Source organism: Cylas formicarius, unplaced genomic scaffold (assembly GCF_029955315.1).
Source record: "Cylas formicarius isolate icCylForm1 unplaced genomic scaffold, icCylForm1.1 PGA_scaffold_4__25_contigs__length_36172078, whole genome shotgun sequence".
Lineage (NCBI taxonomy): Eukaryota > Metazoa > Arthropoda > Insecta > Coleoptera > Brentidae > Cylas > Cylas formicarius.
Window position 1 is genome coordinate 9,845,133 of NW_026844334.1, and position 20,558 is coordinate 9,865,690.

A 20,558-nucleotide genomic window follows, 5' to 3' on the forward strand; every position below is an offset into this window, starting at 1 on the left:
GTAAATTATGAAAGTTTTGAAACTTATTCATAAAATTTGACTCGATTGCAAAAGTGATGCCAGATTCTGATTTGTATTTTATGATGATAAACAGAAAAAATCATAAATACTACCTGTGTCCAATGACACAAAATTTATGTTTCAGTTATAGCAAATATATATTGGCCTCTCCGTCAGTAAATTCCAGCAACGACGATTATCGGTAGAATTCTGGGTTCTAATGTACCCACAATTCTATGAAACCCAATTTTCAACATTTATGGCACTGATTTGATTAAAATCAATAAAATTACAAACACTGACTTTCCTAGACCACAAAATTACATTAGGTTTTCTTTTTTACGATATGTGTTACATACTATTTACTTAACACAATTAAAGAAAAGGATGCTATTTCTCTGAACAATTTGGGATAGTCGGCGTAAAGAAGAAGAGTACGGAAACAACCGTTTTCAATTTTTTTCATAGAATTTTTTTCCTATTATGTCGACTTTAAATTTGGCTCGATCATGTTTTTGTCTTGCCGAATCCTGGATTCCTCAAATAACTTCAAAACGATTTCGTTATCACTCGGAAAAAATAGCAAAGGGCCCTTTAATTCAGCGCTATGGATATGAAGATCCAATATTCCAGAAGGGTCTTTTGCCCAGAGTTAAAGATGCCAAACCGCTTCCTATGCCAAAATATGCACCTAAACACGCATGGACAGAAAAAAGAGCACTTTTTGGCCAGAACGATTACATCGATATATTGGGTGAGCATCATTATTGGAGTACCTGCAAAACATTACCAAGTGATCAATTATTTTAGGTAACGAAAATTTGCACCCAACTAGAGTTTTGTACAATATACCAGCTTGGTTGCGTGGAGTTGGAGGGAATGAATACCAGGTCATGTTAAGAAAAAGAAGAATGCTTGGGCAGACTGCATACCCAATTGCTCGCCCCACCAAATGGCATCAGCTGGAGAAAAGGATACATTATCTATATTGGTACATGAACAGAAAAACACGAACAGGGTTTTCTTATCAATAAACAAGCTTTGTGGTTCAATCTTGTAGTTGCAGTAATATTGTGGTAAATAAATGAATGCGACAGTTAAAATCAAGCACACAGTAAAAACAGTAGTTTTATTAGAAATCCGATGTAAATAATTTATTTTTTATACAATAAATATAAGAGCTCTAAGATTTTCGTAAGTGTATACGCCGAGCAATCCGGTTGCGAAATACAGACAATAAAATTGCAAATTCAAAAATATACAATGTTTGGGTCAAAAAGACCTATCGAACTAACCTGACAGTTAACACTCAGAATCGATACAATGTTAATAATACAGCGGGATAATAAAAATGGAATTTATTCCTTTAATAACGCATTTGCCACTGTTGAAAAATTACAACGGTGTTAGTCAAAGCTACATTTTATAAAAATCCAATTTTGTTTAACGCGGTTAATGTTATTGTGGCTGTGTGAAGGTAAACAATGTTTACATTTATTAGAGGTTATTTTGTAAAAACGATAAGAGCGTTGTTTCGTAATGTTTACTCGAATCTAAGTGCCTTAAGGAGTGCCTTTCATTGGGGTAAATTTGCAACTGGTATGGCTTGCCCGCTTTAATTAAACCATTTATAAGCTGCGATGTGTGGTTGAAATGGACGTTTTCATCTATTAGACCGTGAATTATTAATAAGCGGTTTTCCCTGAAAAAAAAAAGGGTTTTTCTTAACTAACAGGGGGGAGAGAACAAAAACATTACAAAATTTTACAAAAAATTAATCTTGAAAAAATCGTAAGTAAAAAAGGATTTTTAAAATAGCTGAGAAAGAGCAATCTTTTTTTGGTAGCGTGATAATAAGACGGTGAATGTCAATGGTAGTCAAGACACAGATTTTAAGGATATTATGATTTTTTCCACTATTAAATAATCTATAAGACATTTATATCTATGGGAAAATTGTGTACTATTCTAAACATTGTTCTATGATTTTCTGTTATAAGGTTAGGACCACAGGGATTCGCGCCATTCACGTTGTGTGTAATGTCGCATAATGTCCCGTCTAAAGAAATAAAGGTTTATTTCAAAGTGTCTAGTGTAATTATTTAAAAAATATTGTCATTCAACTTATTTAGCTCAAATAATTAATAATATAAAACATGTTGATGCTGACAATATTCGAAATTGTCCTGGAGATATTTCTAACGATTTCAATGTACACAAAACCTTTTCAAAGAAATATTCGTCACTAAGTGCTCCTCTTGATAATAATCCATTATCACCTTTGCCCAACATTAATGTTAGTAACAAGTTGCCACATTCTACGCCAGTGAAAACCCCCGAAAGTACCAGAAGTTGAACAATCAAGTAACGATGTATCAAACCCAAATAAACAAAATTATTTAACCGGGAACTCCCAAGTTTGGTACTAATACTCGATTAGGTAGAATTATTAAACCTCAAAAACTAGACTTGTAAAAGTAGAGAAGTTTTATTTTTAGTAAGAGGAGAAAATGTAGTGTGCTTTTCTAAACATTGTTCTAGGCTATTCTGTTTTAAGGTTAGGAACATAGAGATTCGCGCCATTCATGTTGTATGTAATATATAATATTCCCTTTTAAAGAAATAAAGCTTTAATTCGAAGTGTAGTGTAATTATTTAAAAGTATGTTTAATACATAACAAAAATGTTATGATACTTACTCTTCAGGAAACTTGTGTGCGAAATTCAATACTGAACCTTCTTGATACCCTTCGGGATTATGCATGGGCAAGTCCATGTACCTTTCCGTGTAGCCGGTATCATACAAATTCCAATTGGTCACGGGCGCGCCCGCGATAGCTATTTTAAATACGTCCGGATGATGAATCAACCCCATAAGGCTCAAATAACCTCCTGGAAGCGCAACGTTTTAGAAAATATTGGTAAATTTTCGGCGACAATCTGTACCATAAGACCAGCCGTGTATTGCCACTCGGGCCAAATCTATATAACCCAAAGTTTCCGCTAGCCAACATAATACTTCGACTTGATCTTTGAGCTCGACAGTGCCCATTTTGCCTTTTATATAACCTTCAAACAGTAAGCCGCGATGTTGAGATCCGCGCGAATCGATCGCTATAACGCAATAACCTCTAGCGGCCAACATGTGCATTCTCAACTGCCTCATGCCCTATAAAACGATTTTGCGTCTGTCCACTAAAAACCGCTTTAAGAGTTTACCTTGAAAGTGTTGGAGACAAGCTGCACCTCGGGTCCACCATAAACGTTCAATATGGCGGGATATTTCTTACCCGGTTCGAAATTGTGAGGTTTAAATACCATAGCGTATAACACGTGGCCGGAACTAATTTCGTGGGTATAGAGATCGGGTGAGTAGCATTCGCTAACGCTGGGTGCCGACTCTACTAAGTAGCCTAGTGGCGTCAGGCCTATACCCTCGACGGTCCAGTCAGTCTCATCTACTCTAAATACTTGACAAGCGGGAGGTTTCTGAATGTTGCTATATACAGTGACTAACAAATTACGCTCCTGAAATAAACAACAGACTTCAATAGTGGCCATTTCTCGATGTGTTTACATAACAAATTTCTATTTTTGTTGTAAAAGTTGACACTGTAGGTAATACCATATCAACTAAATACATGAAAATGGAATATTTACAAACATAACCTAACAATGGGACCGAGGCGTTAGACCTACGAACGCAGTGTGCCAGAAGGCGCGAGTTTAATTTTCACCATGAGCATTGAGGGTTGTATCATCACAAAAGTACTATAGATCACTAGAGGCAAAATATTAAAAACGAATATTAAATTTCTGATGTTTAAATATAAATATTAACAGGAAAACAAAAGCACATTTACTAACCTTATTAAAATCAATTGCGTATGAGTATCCAGGCCTTGTCAGCAGTCTTACCTCTCCTGGTCTTTTTAACGAAACAACGTACAGATGCTTTTCTAATGGGGTTTCTTTAAGCCCCATGAAATAAAGTAGTTGTTTTTCAGGATTCACCCAAATATCTTGACCCATGACCTCCCATTCGCCCATTGTCAGCTGAACTTTTGACACAATTTTGGGCGCCAGAAAAACATAATCCGTTAACTAGCAGAACGCACTCAGTTATATTAGAACGTAAATGTGCAAACATAATAAAACATACTTGAGGGCTTTCTGTAACACCATTGGTGTGTGGCATAATTTGAGATGTTACTAAATACAAGTGTCTGTAGCCGCTGTCTTCGTTGGCCCAGATGAATTTAACCTAGAAATTACTATATACATATATGTTGATATAGTAAATTTAGGATCTAGAGTTACCTCATTATTCTCCAAAGGTAAAAAATACAGCAGATCATGAACATTGACCCACAATTGTGAATCTTGGGAGTACAAAACTTGGACAATTGGGTTACCAGATATATTGCTCATTTTACATGTGCTGTTGAGATATGGAAGATCATCGCAGAAATTGCTGAGAGATAAAAGAACCACTTCCAGATGTTGTTGCCTTCGATCTAACAGCTGTACCCACACACTGAAAGATCACAAATCAAAAGTTTGAAAATTAGCTTATCATTTTAAAATTACTATTCTCCCTCAGGGGTCCATCCAACCCGAACCATGTATTCCATCCATGGAAACAAAACTGACAATGAAAATTGCAAATCAAGCATGCAAAGATCAACAATCTGCAGGTGCTCGTTAAGTTTAAATTCAATCATTTTGAGGTATGACTTTGAATTAGTACAACCCGCTCTGGGAAATCGGAACTCTTCGACGTCACCACTATCAGACTGGGAGGATGGGAAACAAAATAATTTAACATCACCATCATCTACTTCCTCATAAAGAATTCTATAGACACCACCTTAAATTGGCATTTGCAGAAAAAGTTTATAGATCTATAAGTAATGTGTTAATGGTGACTCACTATAAATGTTACCTCTAACTTTTATTTCATTTTAGAAAGAAAAGGTTAATACAAAAATTGTAGGATGTTTAGATTTAATATTATATATTTACCTATATGTAAGATGTGACATAAAGCATAATACATTATTAAATTTTTTAATTAGGAGCCCTGTATGTTATTTCATAAAATGAACAGTCCGTTTACATTTATTCCAAAAATAATACTAAATCAACACATCTAAAAGTTAGAGTGGGGTAACATTTATAATGGATCACCCTGGTACTAACCTATACATTTGGGCTGCCACCAGTATCCTTGATATCTACAAAATTCCTCCTGCATGACGTAAGATGGCACCCCAGAGCTGAGTGGATCGTCTGATAGATTCCTTCCTCCTTTGTGTGAGTATGTTAGTCTAATATTTGAGCCAGATATTGTGTGTGTAACCCATATATCGTGGTTACAAATGTAGGCTAGCAGATCTGGATTGGATGGACATATTTGCGGGTCTAATTTAGCTCCAATAGACGTCAACCGCAGCTTGGTTGGAAATAATTGCCCATTCGAAAAGCCATTGTCTACACATTGAAACAAACTACTAGCCGCAGGGAATATAATTTTTCCAGACTCTTCGTGGATTTCATAACTGTTTATGCCCCATGTAGCCAATCGTTTTCTTTCCCACAACAGCTGTTCTTCCCTGGATGACCTGTTACATGTCGACAGACAAGGAAAATTTGACTCTAGAACACATTGCCACTGCAATCGCAAACTGTTTGGTTGATTGGAATTGGGTATGTCCGCGAATAGTAAAGTGGTTTCCCAACCATTGTGGGGTGTACTTAAAAAGTATATTCTGGTTCGACCATCTTGCAATGTTCGAAATGTGAAACCAGTTGGAACCATGGTGGACAAACTTGATAACTGCCTTCTTAACTCACTTACGACCGCTTTTAATTCGGGCCAAGTTAATTTGCCCTCTTTAGATTCCACGTCCATTATGTTTTAATTATATTGCATTTGTTAAATTAATATAAAATTACAAAAATAAATAACGTTATGGTGACAGAGCACCATGTTATTTATTATTAAAACATAGTGTAGGTTTTGGCAGACGCAAAAAACAATTTATTTATGGCTTCAGAATATCCGGAAAATGTGGCACAATTTCAATTTAATACAAAAAGACATTTCTTTTTTGACCCAAATCGCAACCGAAAACAATTTATAACCTCAAATTAATAGTACATTTCATACAAGGGAGCCAACACAACACGCTTCTTCTTCTTTGTGTAGACTCGCGCCTCATCTTAAGGTTCCAAACAAATACGCAAATAATGACAATGGACGTTATTGTTACTGGCAAGCACGTGCCTCAAATATGTTATTATTTCTAATACTTTATACTTGCTATTATTAACACTTAAAAATGAAATAAAACTCTGGGATAATATTTTCAGATTTTATTTCGCTTATCAAACCTGGTAAAATAACCTGATGTCATGAAATTGCTCGATATACAATATGTATAAAATTCTATTTACACAGTAAATATTTTTTTATTGTGTTGAATATAAAATCTTACTATATTATATACGAATATCAGTCTAAAGTAATCCTTATTTCCAAAAGTTTATTATAACTATCGGAACATATACTAAGAAACTAAAGCTACGGAATAGTCTACAGCTATTGTCCACAAAAGTTTCGTTGGCCGGATACTGAGTTATTGGAGTCGTCAGGCTGGGAGTTGCTGAAGTTGGAGATGGGCTGGTGTGAACATCCGTGGTAGTCGGTAGAAGTACATCATCGGCTATAAATATGCACATTTTTGTTCTGTTGTTTTAAAAGCAAATAATGTTCAATTAATACATACAAATTATGCATTGCCTGCTTCTGTATGGTCTGTGCCCGTGTTTGCACGTGCAATTACGTCCGATACAAGCGATTTTATTCTCACAACCCGCACCGCAATAACATTGGTGGTCGTGTTCACAAATGTCGTGTAAATCTGCAAAATGAAATGCTGATTTTGTTTCCATATTTTTTGCCAGTTGAGTATATTACATAGTGGTTTTAGTTTGTTGGTCCTTAGTTAAGGTGACCAAATTTTTAAATCGGCAAAGCGTGACAACTCTGAAGGAGGGAGAGGCAAATCAATAAAAATTTTCGTACAGAATAAAAATAATAAATATAACAATATAAATAATAATAAAAATATTATTTTTTTTTCATTTTTAACATAGGTACAATTTATAACTATCAAAAAATGTATATCTTATTCCTTGACATATTTGAGTGAATTTGTTTCAGTATATTGTTGTCGTTTTTTTTAAATATTGTAGGATTATTAGAACACAAAACAAATTGAAAGATTTTTAGAACGCAAAACAATGATTTTCGTATATATAAAAACCCTAAATCGGGACTGTCCCGCCAAAAGCGGCACGTCTGATCACCTTATCTTTAGTCCCAGTTTACTGCGAACAGTATACTGTTTCTCTTCTCTCTTTCTCCTTCTTTCTATCTTATAATATTAGGTGTACACAAACAAAAGTAAGGATGGAAGGAAGGCTTTGCTTTTACTTGTACCTGCTTTTTCGATAATATGAGTTCAGCAACCGTATGAAATCATTTAAAATTATTTATATATATTTGGAAACCGGCCAAACATCTAGTCGAAAGACAAATGAATAGTTCCGAGCATTATAAAAAGCGATGATAAATCAACCGAATACCGAAGAACCACGATTTTCTCATTTTTAGAATGTTAACTAACGACTATCGAAAATTGAAACAGCCTAATTTGTTTTGGCCCGGCCCAAAGAATAACTGTAAATTGTGCGATGGGAAACTTATCTACATTCGAAATTTGTTCTACATTTTTTATACCGTATCTACCTGTAAAAGAGATAGTGTTCCTCGTGGGAATGTGAAGATATGTGGGAAAATATTGTTTTCGCTTCATCTCGATTCTAAATTGATAAGCACTCACCTCTATTTTTGACGCACTGCCCGAGATGCAAGTGATGAAAAGGCTTGCACACGCATTGTCTCTTTTTAGTGCACATGCTTCTGATGCCCATCACTTCTTGGCATTGGTTTCGATCCGTACATCGTATTCTTGGCTGAGCGACTAGAATAAAAGTTACACTTATTTAATTAATTTTGGTTTCAATGGTATCGTCCAATTATATCTTAAATAAAAAAAACTTTAACAATAATTTATCGTCGTGAGGATATTTGAGCCCCATCTGCTGGGTTCAAATATCTCCACGTACATTATTTTATACAGGACGCGGGGGTTAACATCTATCATTGGGTATTGTCGGATGCCCAGTTCATTCGTGGATACTAAAAAACCCGCCTTTTCAAAGCCAATAACTTAATTTTATGACTTTATTTACCCTAATTTGCATGCAACCCTTAGCGGCCATAAATTGCAGTTCAAACAGTGGTCTACTGTTTTTTTAACGTAAAGGCAACACCCGGCCCATTCACACTTCCCAACGGGTCCCAAAGTGCGCAGCACATCGTAAGTCTCGTTCACACATTCACTAATCAACGCGTCGCGTCGGTCGGAAGTGTAAATAAATCATCGTAACATTTTTACGACTCCCGTGGAGAGGGTGTGAGTACCGCTGCAACTTTAGGCAATTTTAAGTAAGGTTTTACGTTTTTTAATATCCATACGATCTCGATTGAACCGAAAAATATTTCAGGATGTTTTCATGGACGGTAAAACGAAGGAGTTGTCATGAAAAGGTAGCAATATTAACATTTTTCTAACTTTAACTTAAATTTCCCAAGAAAAACACTGGACAAAATTTAAATATACGCGATTAATTAATTTCATTATTTTTAAGAAAAATGGATATTGCAAATGAGAAACATATTTTATTTAAAAAAATTTTATATTATACCAACACCAAATTTACATTATTACTGATTTAAAAAGCTGCATATTCATCAGTTCCCCGACAGATTGAAACGGGTTTGTGATTTATGGTGGTAGCGAATAGAAACGAATAGAATTGGATGCTCAAAGGATTTCAATTGCTGTTGAAATAATAGGCGTAAAATTTTCACAATGAGGAGCCGTCGTATTCAATTTAGTGGTAACACACTAGCAGCAGTTTTATTTGTTTTTAACAGCGGTGCGTTGGAAATACTTAACTCTTTAAACCAAATTTATGATGCCGTAAATGTAACTAGGACTATTAAATCTAATTGACGCGAGTGAGGCGGTAGTCATCTAGTGGTAGAACGTATCGATATACTTATTCAAATGTTTCGCTGAAATAAATAGTAATAATCGTAAATGACTCATAATATGAGTAGGGGATACCACAGCGATATATTACCTGACAAAAAAAATCATCTGTGTTAAATATCGATTATTTACTTCTTTACCTTTACTATTACCATTACTTGATTTATTTTATTCATTTTTAATTTGTTATGACCTATACATTATTATACGTTAAATGACCTATACATTATTATACGATACGATACTATATACACTTTTTGTCAACAACGACGATCAACTATCTTTTTTTCTTCAAAAGTGTATTTAAAGTAATAGTTAGACCTAATTTTTAACAAAATTGTACAATTTAAAATAAGACAGTTACTACCGGAGCTACAAGTGGCTTTAAAGGTTTTTTGTCAACACTAATTACACATATTACACATATTACACATTACACATATTATATCGTCCTCAAAAATTTTAAATTTTTTTATTTCAAAATCTGTGGAAAAACTTATTCCCCATGTCCTATACTTGCAGGTCTTGGGCAAGACATTTATACAGTACCCGAAATGATGAAACCTCCCTCCAGTTTTATATTTTGTACAATGCACGTATATAATAAAAATGTCTAATTTTCTACTTAAAAACAATATTTATAAATATGTCAAAACGACAGCAGTAAGAAGGGTCATGTGATACCTCTTTTTAAAGGCCCTCTATTCGCATACTAATTCTGAAAACATTTGATTCGTTCGTTTTTAGAAGACAGTAAAATGAATGCTTGCAAATGTTTTGTCAACTATTTCATTAAATGTTCGAAATTAACACCTAGTAAAATTATGCAAATTTTCTGGGGGAATTACAATGCAAACATTTCAAACTCTGTCTTTCAGACTGAATTTGATTTTGTAACATAAATTTGACATTTTAGATATCCCCAAAGAAAAAAGTCCAGGGGTGTTAGGTTTGGCGAAGGAGCTTGCCATTGAATGAGGCCTCAACTTACAATCCACCTGTTAGGGAAAGTAGCATTTGTAGCATTGTGCAAAAACTGAAGAATCAAATGTTTTCAAATTTGGTATGCGACTAGAACGTGAAAAGACCTTTGCTAAAGACCATCTTACTAATTAAAAAAAAAACTTAAAATGTCAAAAATTGGATATTTTAATTATATACGTGCAAGCAAAATTTCACCGTGGTACAAAAAATTAAAGGGTAGTCCCATCATTTACGCGGGCACTGTATAATATAAAAGATCACCCAAGTTTAAAGCCAACAGATAAAGGCGTAGGTGTGGTTTTGGTTTTTTATTAATACATTAATAAACTGATTAAATAATAGCGATAACTACTAAAAATTTGTATGATCTTTAATTTTTACTCTCCATTAGTATACAGGGTGTTTTATTTAAATTATTAGCGCCAACGCCTGTAATACTTTTATCGGGTTTAGGATTTTTTTTTACTCACGTGGAACGCAGCTATCGTAAAACACAGCAAAATGCTCCTTGCACGCGCATATCTTGTTGCTGCAGTATGTGTCTATTGTTCCACAATCTTCGTCGGTATCGCAACGCTCGTGAAGCCCAGACCCTAAAATAACAACTCAATGTTCGTAGAAAGGTTATTTTTGGGTTCTATCTCACTTTGAACCAATACGGATGCAGGTTACTCAATTTTTATAAAGCATATTTAATAAGAAAATGGCCGCCGTCAGTTGGAATTGCTTACTTTCTCCTACTCCCAATTCAGGAGATGGAAGGACCTCTGGATACAACAGTAGTTCAACCTATATATGAGGTGAACGTAATAATAGGTACAATAATAACAAGAATAATTTTTGAAAAATATTTAAAAACATATGTGGTCGATTTCCTCAAAACTTAATTAAACATCTCCCAACACCACCATTGAAAAGAGAAATGACTTTGCAATCAATATAAACAAACATATATAAATATGAAATCACCTGCAAACAGATCAAATGTGACTTCGAAACGTTATAAACCGAAATGCATGATCATGTTTTTCTTGAGCACCGGCATCCGTCGAGGGTTCGATCATCAAAACAAGGGACAACTTGTGAATAAAATCACAGATCTATTAGGTCAAAATTTTTACGCCATATGCGTTTAGAATGTCGGCTAGCAGATGTCAATGGCTTGTCCTTTGAATTAATTTGGTACCCACGTGTCTTACCTATGACGCAACTGATCCCGAAAGTAAACAGAAACACTGTCGGTGCCGTACAGATCATTTTCGTGTTTCCTTCGTCATAAATTCCGCGGTATTTAGAGCTTTCGGCGTTAAACGCTCAATTAACACGTCGCTGAATATCTGAAACTGCGTAACTATTTGTTTAATTACATTAACGGCTCTCGCTAATGGCCTGTACCAAAAATCTTAGAAGACGCAGAGTCGCACTTCCATATCGTTTGTCCTACGATCCAACTTTTATCGGTTGTCCAGCTCCATCCCGCGTCTATAACACGGAATTGTCGACGGGATCTGTTAATTAAAATGTTGGTTTTATTGGCGGCGATAAAATTTATTTTTAATTAAAAGATAACAACAATACGTCAACTGTAGAGGATACATAAATCGCCGTTAACGGGGCACAAAAAGTTCGTGTAATGGAAATCAAATGAGGGAAATATAATTAATATGGACTGGGCTCGTTATCGTTTTACTAAACGTTCTTTATGTGCCCATGTTTTTATTGTTATTTGGATAGTCCGATGTATCGGTTGTATTGCCTTTCTAATCTATAGTGTCGTAATATTTTTGGTCCCTTTTGTGAATCGTAAGACATAGCGATTTCTAAAAAATTTAATTTCTCATATGTACCTACTTATAAACACTACTACATGTCTTGCTAATAAGTTACAAGAGGTTAATACAGTGTGTTTCAAAATTAGGCGTTTACATCTTTTGTAAGATAGAAAGATATTTATAAATTTAAATATTAAATGGTCTAATTTTTACTACCTTTAGGCAACTGTTTTTCTCGTTCCTCATTGGCAGGAACCGATGTCCAGTTTTGTTTTAATGTGAAAATGTAAACTGATTTTTTTATTCGTTGCAACAAATACAGTTTACACAATATCTTGTCTCTAGTTTAGAGCACTAACTTCTAATAATTTTTAAATGGTTCAGGTAATTCGATTTTGTGAGTCAAAAATTATTTAGAGTGAGAAGGGAAGTAAAAATAATTTTCTTTGTCTTTTTTATTTTTATACCTCTAGTATTCTGTGAGTCATCTTTTATCCTTCTTTGAACGAAGTGGTTGTGGTGACTTTTTTTTTAAAGTAATGAATATAAGACAAAATAAGTTTCTTTTTTGTCTTGTTTCATTTTGTTATATAAATAAATATTACAACGTATAAAGAAGATTTTATAAACACAGCATTTCGAAGCATTAACGAAAATCAAAATTACCAAAAAAATCAGTATATGGGAATTTTTCATCTATTGATTTGTTGCTCTTTTTTCTAGAAATGAGAAATATCACTTTAGATAATAATAAGAACTTTTAGGGTTATTTAGGTAAATATTTACGAGGGTATTTCAAGTCTTTTCCCAAAATAATACTCCTAAAAAAATACAAATGCAAATATTAAAAGAAAATAATGTTTGTTTATCATATGATAAAATGTAAATGATTTCAGTAAGAATTATATCGGTAAATAAAGTAATTGAATAACCAGAAATTTATATAAACGATCAAGAGACAAGAATACCACCATTACTCTCTGTCATTTACTATTTTAAAATTTGCCTCATTTTTCTATCACGCATTTGCCGTTCTAGTTTTAATAAAAAAAATACATTATTTTTATCTTCTTAAAAACGAATTTGAATTTTGGATACGCGTTTTGCGATGTATTTATCAGGTCAAAGCCTTCTTTCTTCACGCAAAAATGGAGATATAAATAAATCTATAAGGAACTGTGCAGGCGATAACCTTTTCGCTCGTATTCGCCTTAACTAAAAAGTTTTTATTCGGCATCTGGCGATTCACTACAACATAAACAAACATTGTAATGTAATAGTATATTATTGTATACACGATCCGTTGAAGAACGTTACTCACACACGTGGTATTCGACAAAAGCGTCGAATTTATTGCGTTGAGGCGCTACTATCAAATCGCCGAGCAATACACAGACGAGAGATTTCCATGAAACCAATAAAGCGAAGAAGGGATATAAATTTATTTGCAACAAAAAACTAGGACTAACGATATCTGCCTCGAAATTCGCAATAAATATACGTTCGGGTTTCGCATTAGATAATACAAAACCTGAATGTATATATAGATAAATTGATAATATCTTGATGCTATATAAACTATTAGATCTTAAATTGATTGTGACTACTTAATGTTGTTGATTATCCTATGGAACGCAGGCTGATATCAAGAATGGAGAATTGTTTTAATTGTTAATCTTGAAGATGATGAACGCGAAAGATTATAGTAGACCACTTACAGCGAACTTTTTTATCGGCTTTATTGGTGTATGACGTTATTATAACTATTTGCATTTAAATTATATTTTATGCGCAAGTTTTAAATTGCGACGTTTTTGCTCCATCAACGCCGCGAATCGCTTTATTTTGAAAAACGAACGATGCTGATAAAGAAAACGTTTAAATTCGAAAAAGCATGTAAAAAGCGATTGAGTCTAAGTTTTGTTTGTTGATGCAGTTTATTGACTATGTCTGTTTTTATCTAAAATCAACGAACCAAAGAATATAAATTGGTAGAAAAATACTAATTACAAAATTTGAAGCTATCGCGATTTCTTTCAATAAATTTAAAATGTATTTTTCAAAATGCTAATTTAGTGTACACAGTAGTGTAAATAATAGGAAATTTTAGGGGAAATGAGGACTGATTACAGGTAATTAGTGGTTTTGGTAATCAGTGGTCATTAGTGGAATCAGTAGAATTATAGAAAAAAAAATGCTAAAAGATGATAGATGATGATATTTAATATATAGTATTTAATGGAACAAAAAAAAGTGACTTGAAAATAACGATTATATGGACCTCCAAAAGTATCAACCAATAGTATAAAGTCCTGAAAGAGGTTATTTATGTAAAAACAAATAAACTAAAAAGTAATTTAAACGTTTTGTAAAAACTATTTAATTCATTCAATTTTGCTGATTTTGGCTGTTACTTATGTGTCCATAAAATTTGTATTTTTTTTTGGAATGTATATTTTGCTTGGTTACATTGCTAGTTTTTATGTTTGTTCCTGAATATGAAATGATGATGAATTTTACCTGTTTGCAACGCGTGTGAGCTCTAATATCATTTTTCATTTTGTTTGTTTACGTTGTCTGTAGACCGAAATTAGGTTAATAAATAGAAGATTTAAAAGGTTTTCGTTAGTAACCTGTCGTTGGAATGGTAACAGCACTTGCAATGTAGTAGAAATCGGTGGTAAATTAAGTGGTATTTCGGTAAGCGGTAATTCTTGAGGTAATTTATAGTAAAAATGACAATTTAGTGTACACGGATCCATTATTTAAATATTTTATTTGAAAAGCAAACTCGAAAAAATTACACCAAAAGGTCATTAGAAAAAATCTGAAATCTATGATATTATAAGAATGCCGCGGGTAACGAGTTACAGTGAACTGTTATTCCAACGTGGTAATTATAACCTAGTCTAATCTACCCATCTCTTTGGTCCGTCCAAGAAAATATTAAATGACGCTGTTTATTAGCGAAACGCTTAAATCATTCAACCGCATCAAACTCTTCAAGCCCGAGTGGGAATTACATAAAAGTTAACTGCGTTGACCGATGGTCAACCGAGCGCAGATAAAGTTAATTTGTTGTTTGTCCATCGAAAAAATATATTCCTTTTCAGCTCGTCGATTTACCATAAACATAAATTGTCAATTTGAAAGATATACGTCAAATTATCTCGTTTGGGTTCATAAATTTCGAGAGGTGTCCGCATTTGCATCCTATTTACAACTGCAAGTGGGGCAATTTGCTCGTTAAATGAAATACCCGTTAATTTAAATTTTTAAGAAAGTATAGGTACACTCATTTTGGAAAAATCTTAGACGGACATGATCTTACTTCATTCATCTCAAGTCGAATCATATCAAACAAAATCAAGAAGGAGCTTTGTTGAGGAATGTGTGGTGTGAGAACACCATAGAGTATATTAAGCACTTTTTTATTAAAAAGAAAAATTATATTAGTGGTTTGGGCATTTTTTGCTTTGAACTATTTTTTTAGTTGATTCCTTTCCTTCGGTTAGTTCGCAATCAAAATAATGCTATTTTTATTGTTTAACAAAAGTTAAATGAAAATCCAAATTATGACGGTTTTATACTAAATTATATTTGCTTTAAAAAAGCAGAAAAAAAAAACAAAAAATGTACATTTTTTAATTTTTTTTTGATAAACCTTATTTGTTGGTATGGATACAGGGTCAAGATCAAATAGTAAAAAAAAACAACTCACCCTCGCAAAAAAAAAATCGTTCGATGGAAAATATCCCTACCCAGAGAGCTGCCTATTCCAGGACACACTACGATCCACACTACCACAGGCGTGACGTTCGACTGTTTCGATTCTAAGTGCCATATCATTCGCCTAGCTGAGTATCGAAGGATCCGAAAAATTTTCATTCACTCGCTGTGTCCCACAAGGCACTGATTGACGAGCGTAAACAATACGTCGATTAATGTAGACACATCGACTGTAATTAATTAATTTGTTATCGACGCATTTCTGCGAAGACCGTTTTATTGATGTTTAAATTGAACTAATTTAATTTTTCAATAATTTCATTTGGAAAACGAACGAAATAAGAATGTACGGGCTCTCAGTTTTGTTAATTTCTTCGGACATTTCCGGGATTTTACCGCACGGGATTGGGAGCAATCGGATGTTTTCGGATATATTTCCCACCCCCAATTCTGACGGTCATGTCAGTAAGGGTAATCGTTTTACCCAAAAACTAACGGTCATAGAAAAACTATAGTATGCAACAGGTTCGGTAAAATTTTTTAAGTCACTCGTTTATTAAACACTCGTTTCACTGTGCTCCGCTCGTGTCAAATAAATTCGTGAGCCAAAATACCGTCTACCGCAGTTGTTACATAATATACTATATCACAACTCCGGCGCAGTCTAACTTAAAAGCATTCGAGCAATTCATAACAATAAAAAAATAGGCCTTTTAGGCTCAGTACCTACATAAAAAAATCCTCTATAAACCATAAACAGTTTAACAATATGAAAATGTTATTGTTAGCATATTTTTTTATATGTGCATTTGAAAGTTTTAACATTGAGATAGTGTTTGGGTATTGAATTGTAACAACACACTGCGTTATAAGAAAAAGAACGACAACACATTTCGGTCCGATATTAAAATTATGTCTACGTTATAACGAAATATTATTCGCTCACTAATATAGGTGGAGGCAAGGGATTCGTTAATAATTTTAGTAAAAAAAAACAACTAAAATGTAGATCTCTACGATCATCCAATTTCAGCTAGTTTATATTGTTATAAAAAAGAGAAATAAGATAAAATTTTCGCATCCCATAGACAAAACGGAGACATGAGTTTTGAACTCTTCGTATTCGGGTTCGACTATCATAATCCAAGTAAAAACCGTAGGCAAAGTCACAATAATTACAGTTAGACAAGACAAGTGACTCACATAAGTTACTTCTCAAACTTTTGCATAGTATGTGTCTGTTATTATACAGCAACTTTACCGAGCAGTAGATTTTAATGTTGCTTGAACCGAAGCTGAGTATCCAATTCAACCCCAGATTCTTTGCACTAGTTACAAATTTTAATTTAGTGTCATTAACATTAATGTTAAGTTTTTACTTTCGAAAATCATGGCGCATGATTTCGTAGGGTTTAATTTGACGTTGTGGCCACTAGAAACGTCACTTATAATACCTAAATGGCGATATATATTATTCTGCACCTCAACATAGTCATCGGCATCAAAACTACAATAGAACTGAGTGTTATCGGCAAATGCCTGTACCCGACTGCACAGAACGGAGTTCAAAATGTCAGCAGTATAAACTAGAAAGAGCATTGGTCCTAAAATGGAGCCTTGTGGGACTCCTGATCGGAATATATATTATTAGAGAATATTCTTTGAAACCTGTTTGATATATATGATCACAATGCTGATGAGAAACTCTAAAACTTTAACTTACTTATGAACAAACTATGATTAATGGTGTCAAATGCTTTTGAAAAATCTGACCATATTTTTGTCACAAAACTTTCTCAAATATTTTTGAAATTGCGTGTAGAATACTGACTGTTCGTAGATCATTCAGATCGTTAGGATTACTTATTTTTGCCAGTGGTTTTCCTATTGATATTTTTCATAAGTCAGGAAAGCAACTGCTTATAATATGTGTTATATACTAAGTGGTGAAACTTCGTCGACCCCGGTTGGTTTTGTCATTTTAGTCCAGTTTTAATGTAATATATATCCTTTATGTTATTTTATAGTTCAGTCGATCTAGGGCAGGAAGAAAAAATACCTTTAGAATTCAAATGTGCTTTGAGATATTTTTGCATTTTGTTTAAAAAACTGGTTTTACAGTAAAGTTAAGATTTGGTATTGGGAACATAGATTTCCTTATTAATTATAAAGGAAAAACTCTTACTTTACATTTACATTTATAAAATTGGTCATTATAAAATTAAAGTCCCAGAAAAAAATGCATTTTGGATCTGTATGTTTCAAAAGATCCAAAACCTCAGCGTTGTATATGTTACTGTCGACTAATTTTTAAACTGCATTAATAGAAATAATTTCAAGTGTCACAAATAAATCTACCTAGTTTCATACTTATGAAAAGCAAGTGCTATTTGCATTGATAAAAATCACCCCCACCCCCATGGAACGTATTCACGTAATTGACTAAGCTCTGTTTGATTGAAAAAATTCCTTATAATTTTTTTTCCCAAAGAGTGACTTTTAATTTTAGTGCAATTAAATTGCGGTTAGTCTACCATCATGTGAAATCGCAACTTCTTATAACAAAAACCACTTTACAACTCTTACTGGGTGAAAGCGTTTTGGTTTAAAAAAAATTCTTTCAAATCAAATGCAATTAACTGATTCGTTACTGCTCAGGAACCAAAACGTTAAAAGAAGAAAGAGTGTACCTAAATATGTGGATGTAATCAAAGAGATGGTGAACTACCTACCAATGATTAAAAACCTTTATAATCTCTATATCTACCTTTGGCTCTCTCAGAATCACGTTTCAAAATCATTTTTCTCTTTTTGCGTTTAGTATAAGCGAATACGATCAGTCAGAAACACATGTTAAAGATGTCGAACAATTTCTTGCCGGTCATTGTCAATTAAAATATTTCAGGCTTGCACGCACCTACATGCATTTGCATGCCCCCCAACCAAAACTAATTAATAATCGGCGTTTCTCATTAACAAATGCCATTTATTACGTCAAAAGGACGAGGCTCCGACCCTTAAAAAAGAACTCTTTGGCGTCTCCTCGCAACATAATACCGCAATTTACAACCGACTTTACGTGGTCTTATTGGTACGGGTATAAGGTCCAGACATGTGGGGCACGATGTAAATAGGTCTGCGATTTATGCAACCTGCATGCAGAAATTACCACTGCGGGCTGAAATGCAAACATCTAAAAATACTCGTTCTCGAGTGAAAATTCAGCAGCGATAGACGTGGCCACTGACTATTTTTTTTTTAATTTCTTCCTCGCCTTTTCGACCATTTGAAACTACTCCACGACGTCATTGACTTTCACACGATACTCGTAATTAGCGTTACTATTTTCGAACTCTCCTCTTAGGTTTTATTTCTTCCACTAAACGATTTTACTTGTCACATAAATTAGACATCAAAAAAGACTAAACTTTCTGCACCTGCGAGTTGGTCTGTTTTTATTCTTCTCTAATTATCTATCCACTTTAAAACAAAAATTAAAATAAACAAATAAGTAGAAAAGTGGAATGTGAAATAAGCAATTTATATTCATTAAAAGTGCCTTACGTACATCATCTGAAGCGATTTCGAACAATAGATAATTATGCAGATTCATATTCAGGCATTCGAAAGAACCCACCGAGAAGGACACACGCATACACAATGAAAATATCAAATTTTTATCAAAATAGTGGCTTAAAAAACAAATTTTGGGAACACGTTGTAATCAAATTTGGTTCGTTAGAATATTAGATGTTTTAAGAGAACGGCACTTTGCTGAAAATTTGGTTACCTAGGCTTCTAACTCTTTAATTCTAGTATTATTAGTAGTAACAACTTTGATTTTTTAAATGGGACATTTCCTTATACCTATATATAACGGTTTTTTAGATGATGAGGGCGTTTAGAAAATCATAATTTGCACAAAACCGTCGAAAAGTTATTTTTTCCACACCCTTTTAATTATAAAATGAGCGGAAAATAGAACAATCTACAGTGTATACTACATAAAAAATCACAGTTGTTGCTAATTTTCGATACAATCGGCAACACTGCGACACTGAAAATATTTTAGATTGATAGAGGAGAGTCAAAAACCTAAGTAACCAAAAAATATGCCATACACGACAAAACTACTGTTGTATCTACAACAAGCACGATAAGAAATTTTTTATAAATAACAGATTTGAATAAATTAGATATGTTTTAATGCAAAATTGTTTTTCTTCCCAGTACTGCCTCATATTTTTAAATACTGTTGCAAAACGTTTAAAGCGTGATCGTTTTATAGCATCCGAGTGCTAATAATGAGTATAGCGAACGCTTTAAAATAAGCTAAATGAACGCAAATTGGAAACCGCCCGTTTATTTTTCATTCTCGAACAATAACAGTTACAATTTCTCTACCGCTCCGAATTGTGCCATAAAACTTGGTTGTTGAACTTATGACGTAACCTTTGAAGTTGCTACAAACAGACGAAAATTAAAAACATCTTCCGTATTAATTATTTGGAAAGCAGTTTTAAAGATCTTCCGCAATTAAATAAAATAAAATTTCAAGCAATTTGCCGTGGATTTCATCCCAGACAATTTATTTAAAATTTAAATTTATGTAATAAACATTTGTATATTGTTGAACTATGTGTCTCACACTGGGCGAAATAAATTAGTAGTAACGCGTAGCGCATTATTAAACATGGAAAGTTTAAACAATACGTTTGTGTGTGGTCTGTGATCTGGTATTAAAATTAGAACTTAGGCAGGGTTAATTTTGGTTAGTTGTAATTTTATATAATTGGCTTAGTATGTTTAATAACTATTGTTGCTCTTTTTGCTGGAAATTGGTGTTTCTTGTCCAAACTTACTTGTTTGTTTGTTATTTGCAATT

General features: G+C 33.5%; 3 protein-coding genes across 4 annotated transcripts; 1 reads left to right on the forward strand and 2 right to left on the reverse strand.

Moving 5' to 3' along the window:
* Positions 1 to 421: 421 nt before the first annotated feature.
* LOC132700961 (large ribosomal subunit protein mL51) lies at positions 422 to 1,177 on the forward strand. The gene is made up of 2 exons (XM_060668562.1): positions 422 to 754; positions 811 to 1,177. The coding sequence occupies exons 1-2, from the start codon at positions 484 to 486 to the stop codon at positions 1,032 to 1,034; spliced, it is 495 nt and encodes a 164-aa protein (XP_060524545.1). The 5' UTR covers positions 422 to 483; the 3' UTR covers positions 1,035 to 1,177.
* Positions 1,178 to 1,490: 313 nt separating this feature from the next.
* On the reverse strand, positions 1,491 to 6,169 carry LOC132700959 (dipeptidyl peptidase 9). Its single transcript, XM_060668559.1, has 9 exons — positions 5,203 to 6,169; positions 4,591 to 4,870; positions 4,321 to 4,537; positions 4,163 to 4,264; positions 3,868 to 4,104; positions 3,220 to 3,528; positions 2,947 to 3,169; positions 2,700 to 2,892; positions 1,491 to 1,702 (listed from the first exon to the last, which is right to left on the reverse strand). Exons 1-9 carry the CDS (start codon positions 5,912 to 5,914, stop codon positions 1,498 to 1,500), a joined length of 2,478 nt encoding a protein of 825 aa, XP_060524542.1. The 5' UTR covers positions 5,915 to 6,169; the 3' UTR covers positions 1,491 to 1,497.
* Positions 6,170 to 6,388: 219 nt separating this feature from the next.
* LOC132700960 (uncharacterized) lies at positions 6,389 to 15,815 on the reverse strand. Of its 2 annotated transcripts, none has more exons than XM_060668561.1 (7): positions 15,666 to 15,815; positions 11,568 to 11,680; positions 11,372 to 11,515; positions 10,643 to 10,765; positions 7,911 to 8,051; positions 6,792 to 6,926; positions 6,389 to 6,728 (listed from the first exon to the last, which is right to left on the reverse strand). In XM_060668561.1, the coding sequence occupies exons 3-7, from the start codon at positions 11,427 to 11,429 to the stop codon at positions 6,535 to 6,537; spliced, it is 651 nt and encodes a 216-aa protein (XP_060524544.1). In that variant the 5' UTR covers positions 11,430 to 11,515; positions 11,568 to 11,680; positions 15,666 to 15,815; the 3' UTR covers positions 6,389 to 6,534. The 2 variants fall into 2 exon arrangements, with proteins under 2 accessions (XP_060524544.1, XP_060524543.1); XM_060668560.1 differs by having other exon boundaries at positions 11,372 to 11,523; positions 15,666 to 15,814.
* Positions 15,816 to 20,558: the final 4,743 nt, after the last annotated feature.

Coding starts and splice junctions, on each gene's coding strand:
- LOC132700961 (XM_060668562.1), top strand. CDS start 484: ATGTCGACTTTAAATTTGGCTCGATCATGTTTTTGTCTTGCCGAATCC. Junction 755..810: donor CGATTACATCGATATATTGG/GTGAGCATCATT, acceptor CAATTATTTTAG/GTAACGAAAATTTGCACCCA.
- LOC132700959 (XM_060668559.1), bottom strand. CDS start 5,914: ATGGACGTGGAATCTAAAGAGGGCAAATTAACTTGGCCCGAATTAAAA. Junction 4,265..4,320: donor TACCTTTGGAGAATAATGAG/GTAACTCTAGAT, acceptor AGTAATTTCTAG/GTTAAATTCATCTGGGCCAA. Junction 3,529..3,867: donor ACGCAATTGATTTTAATAAG/GTTAGTAAATGT, acceptor TGTTTATTTCAG/GAGCGTAATTTGTTAGTCAC.
- LOC132700960 (XM_060668561.1), bottom strand. CDS start 11,429: ATGATCTGTACGGCACCGACAGTGTTTCTGTTTACTTTCGGGATCAGT. Junction 6,927..7,910: donor GCAGTGCGTCAAAAATAGAG/GTGAGTGCTTAT, acceptor TTCATTTTGCAG/ATTTACACGACATTTGTGAA. Junction 6,729..6,791: donor AAGCAGGCAATGCATAATTT/GTATGTATTAAT, acceptor GCATATTTATAG/CCGATGATGTACTTCTACCG.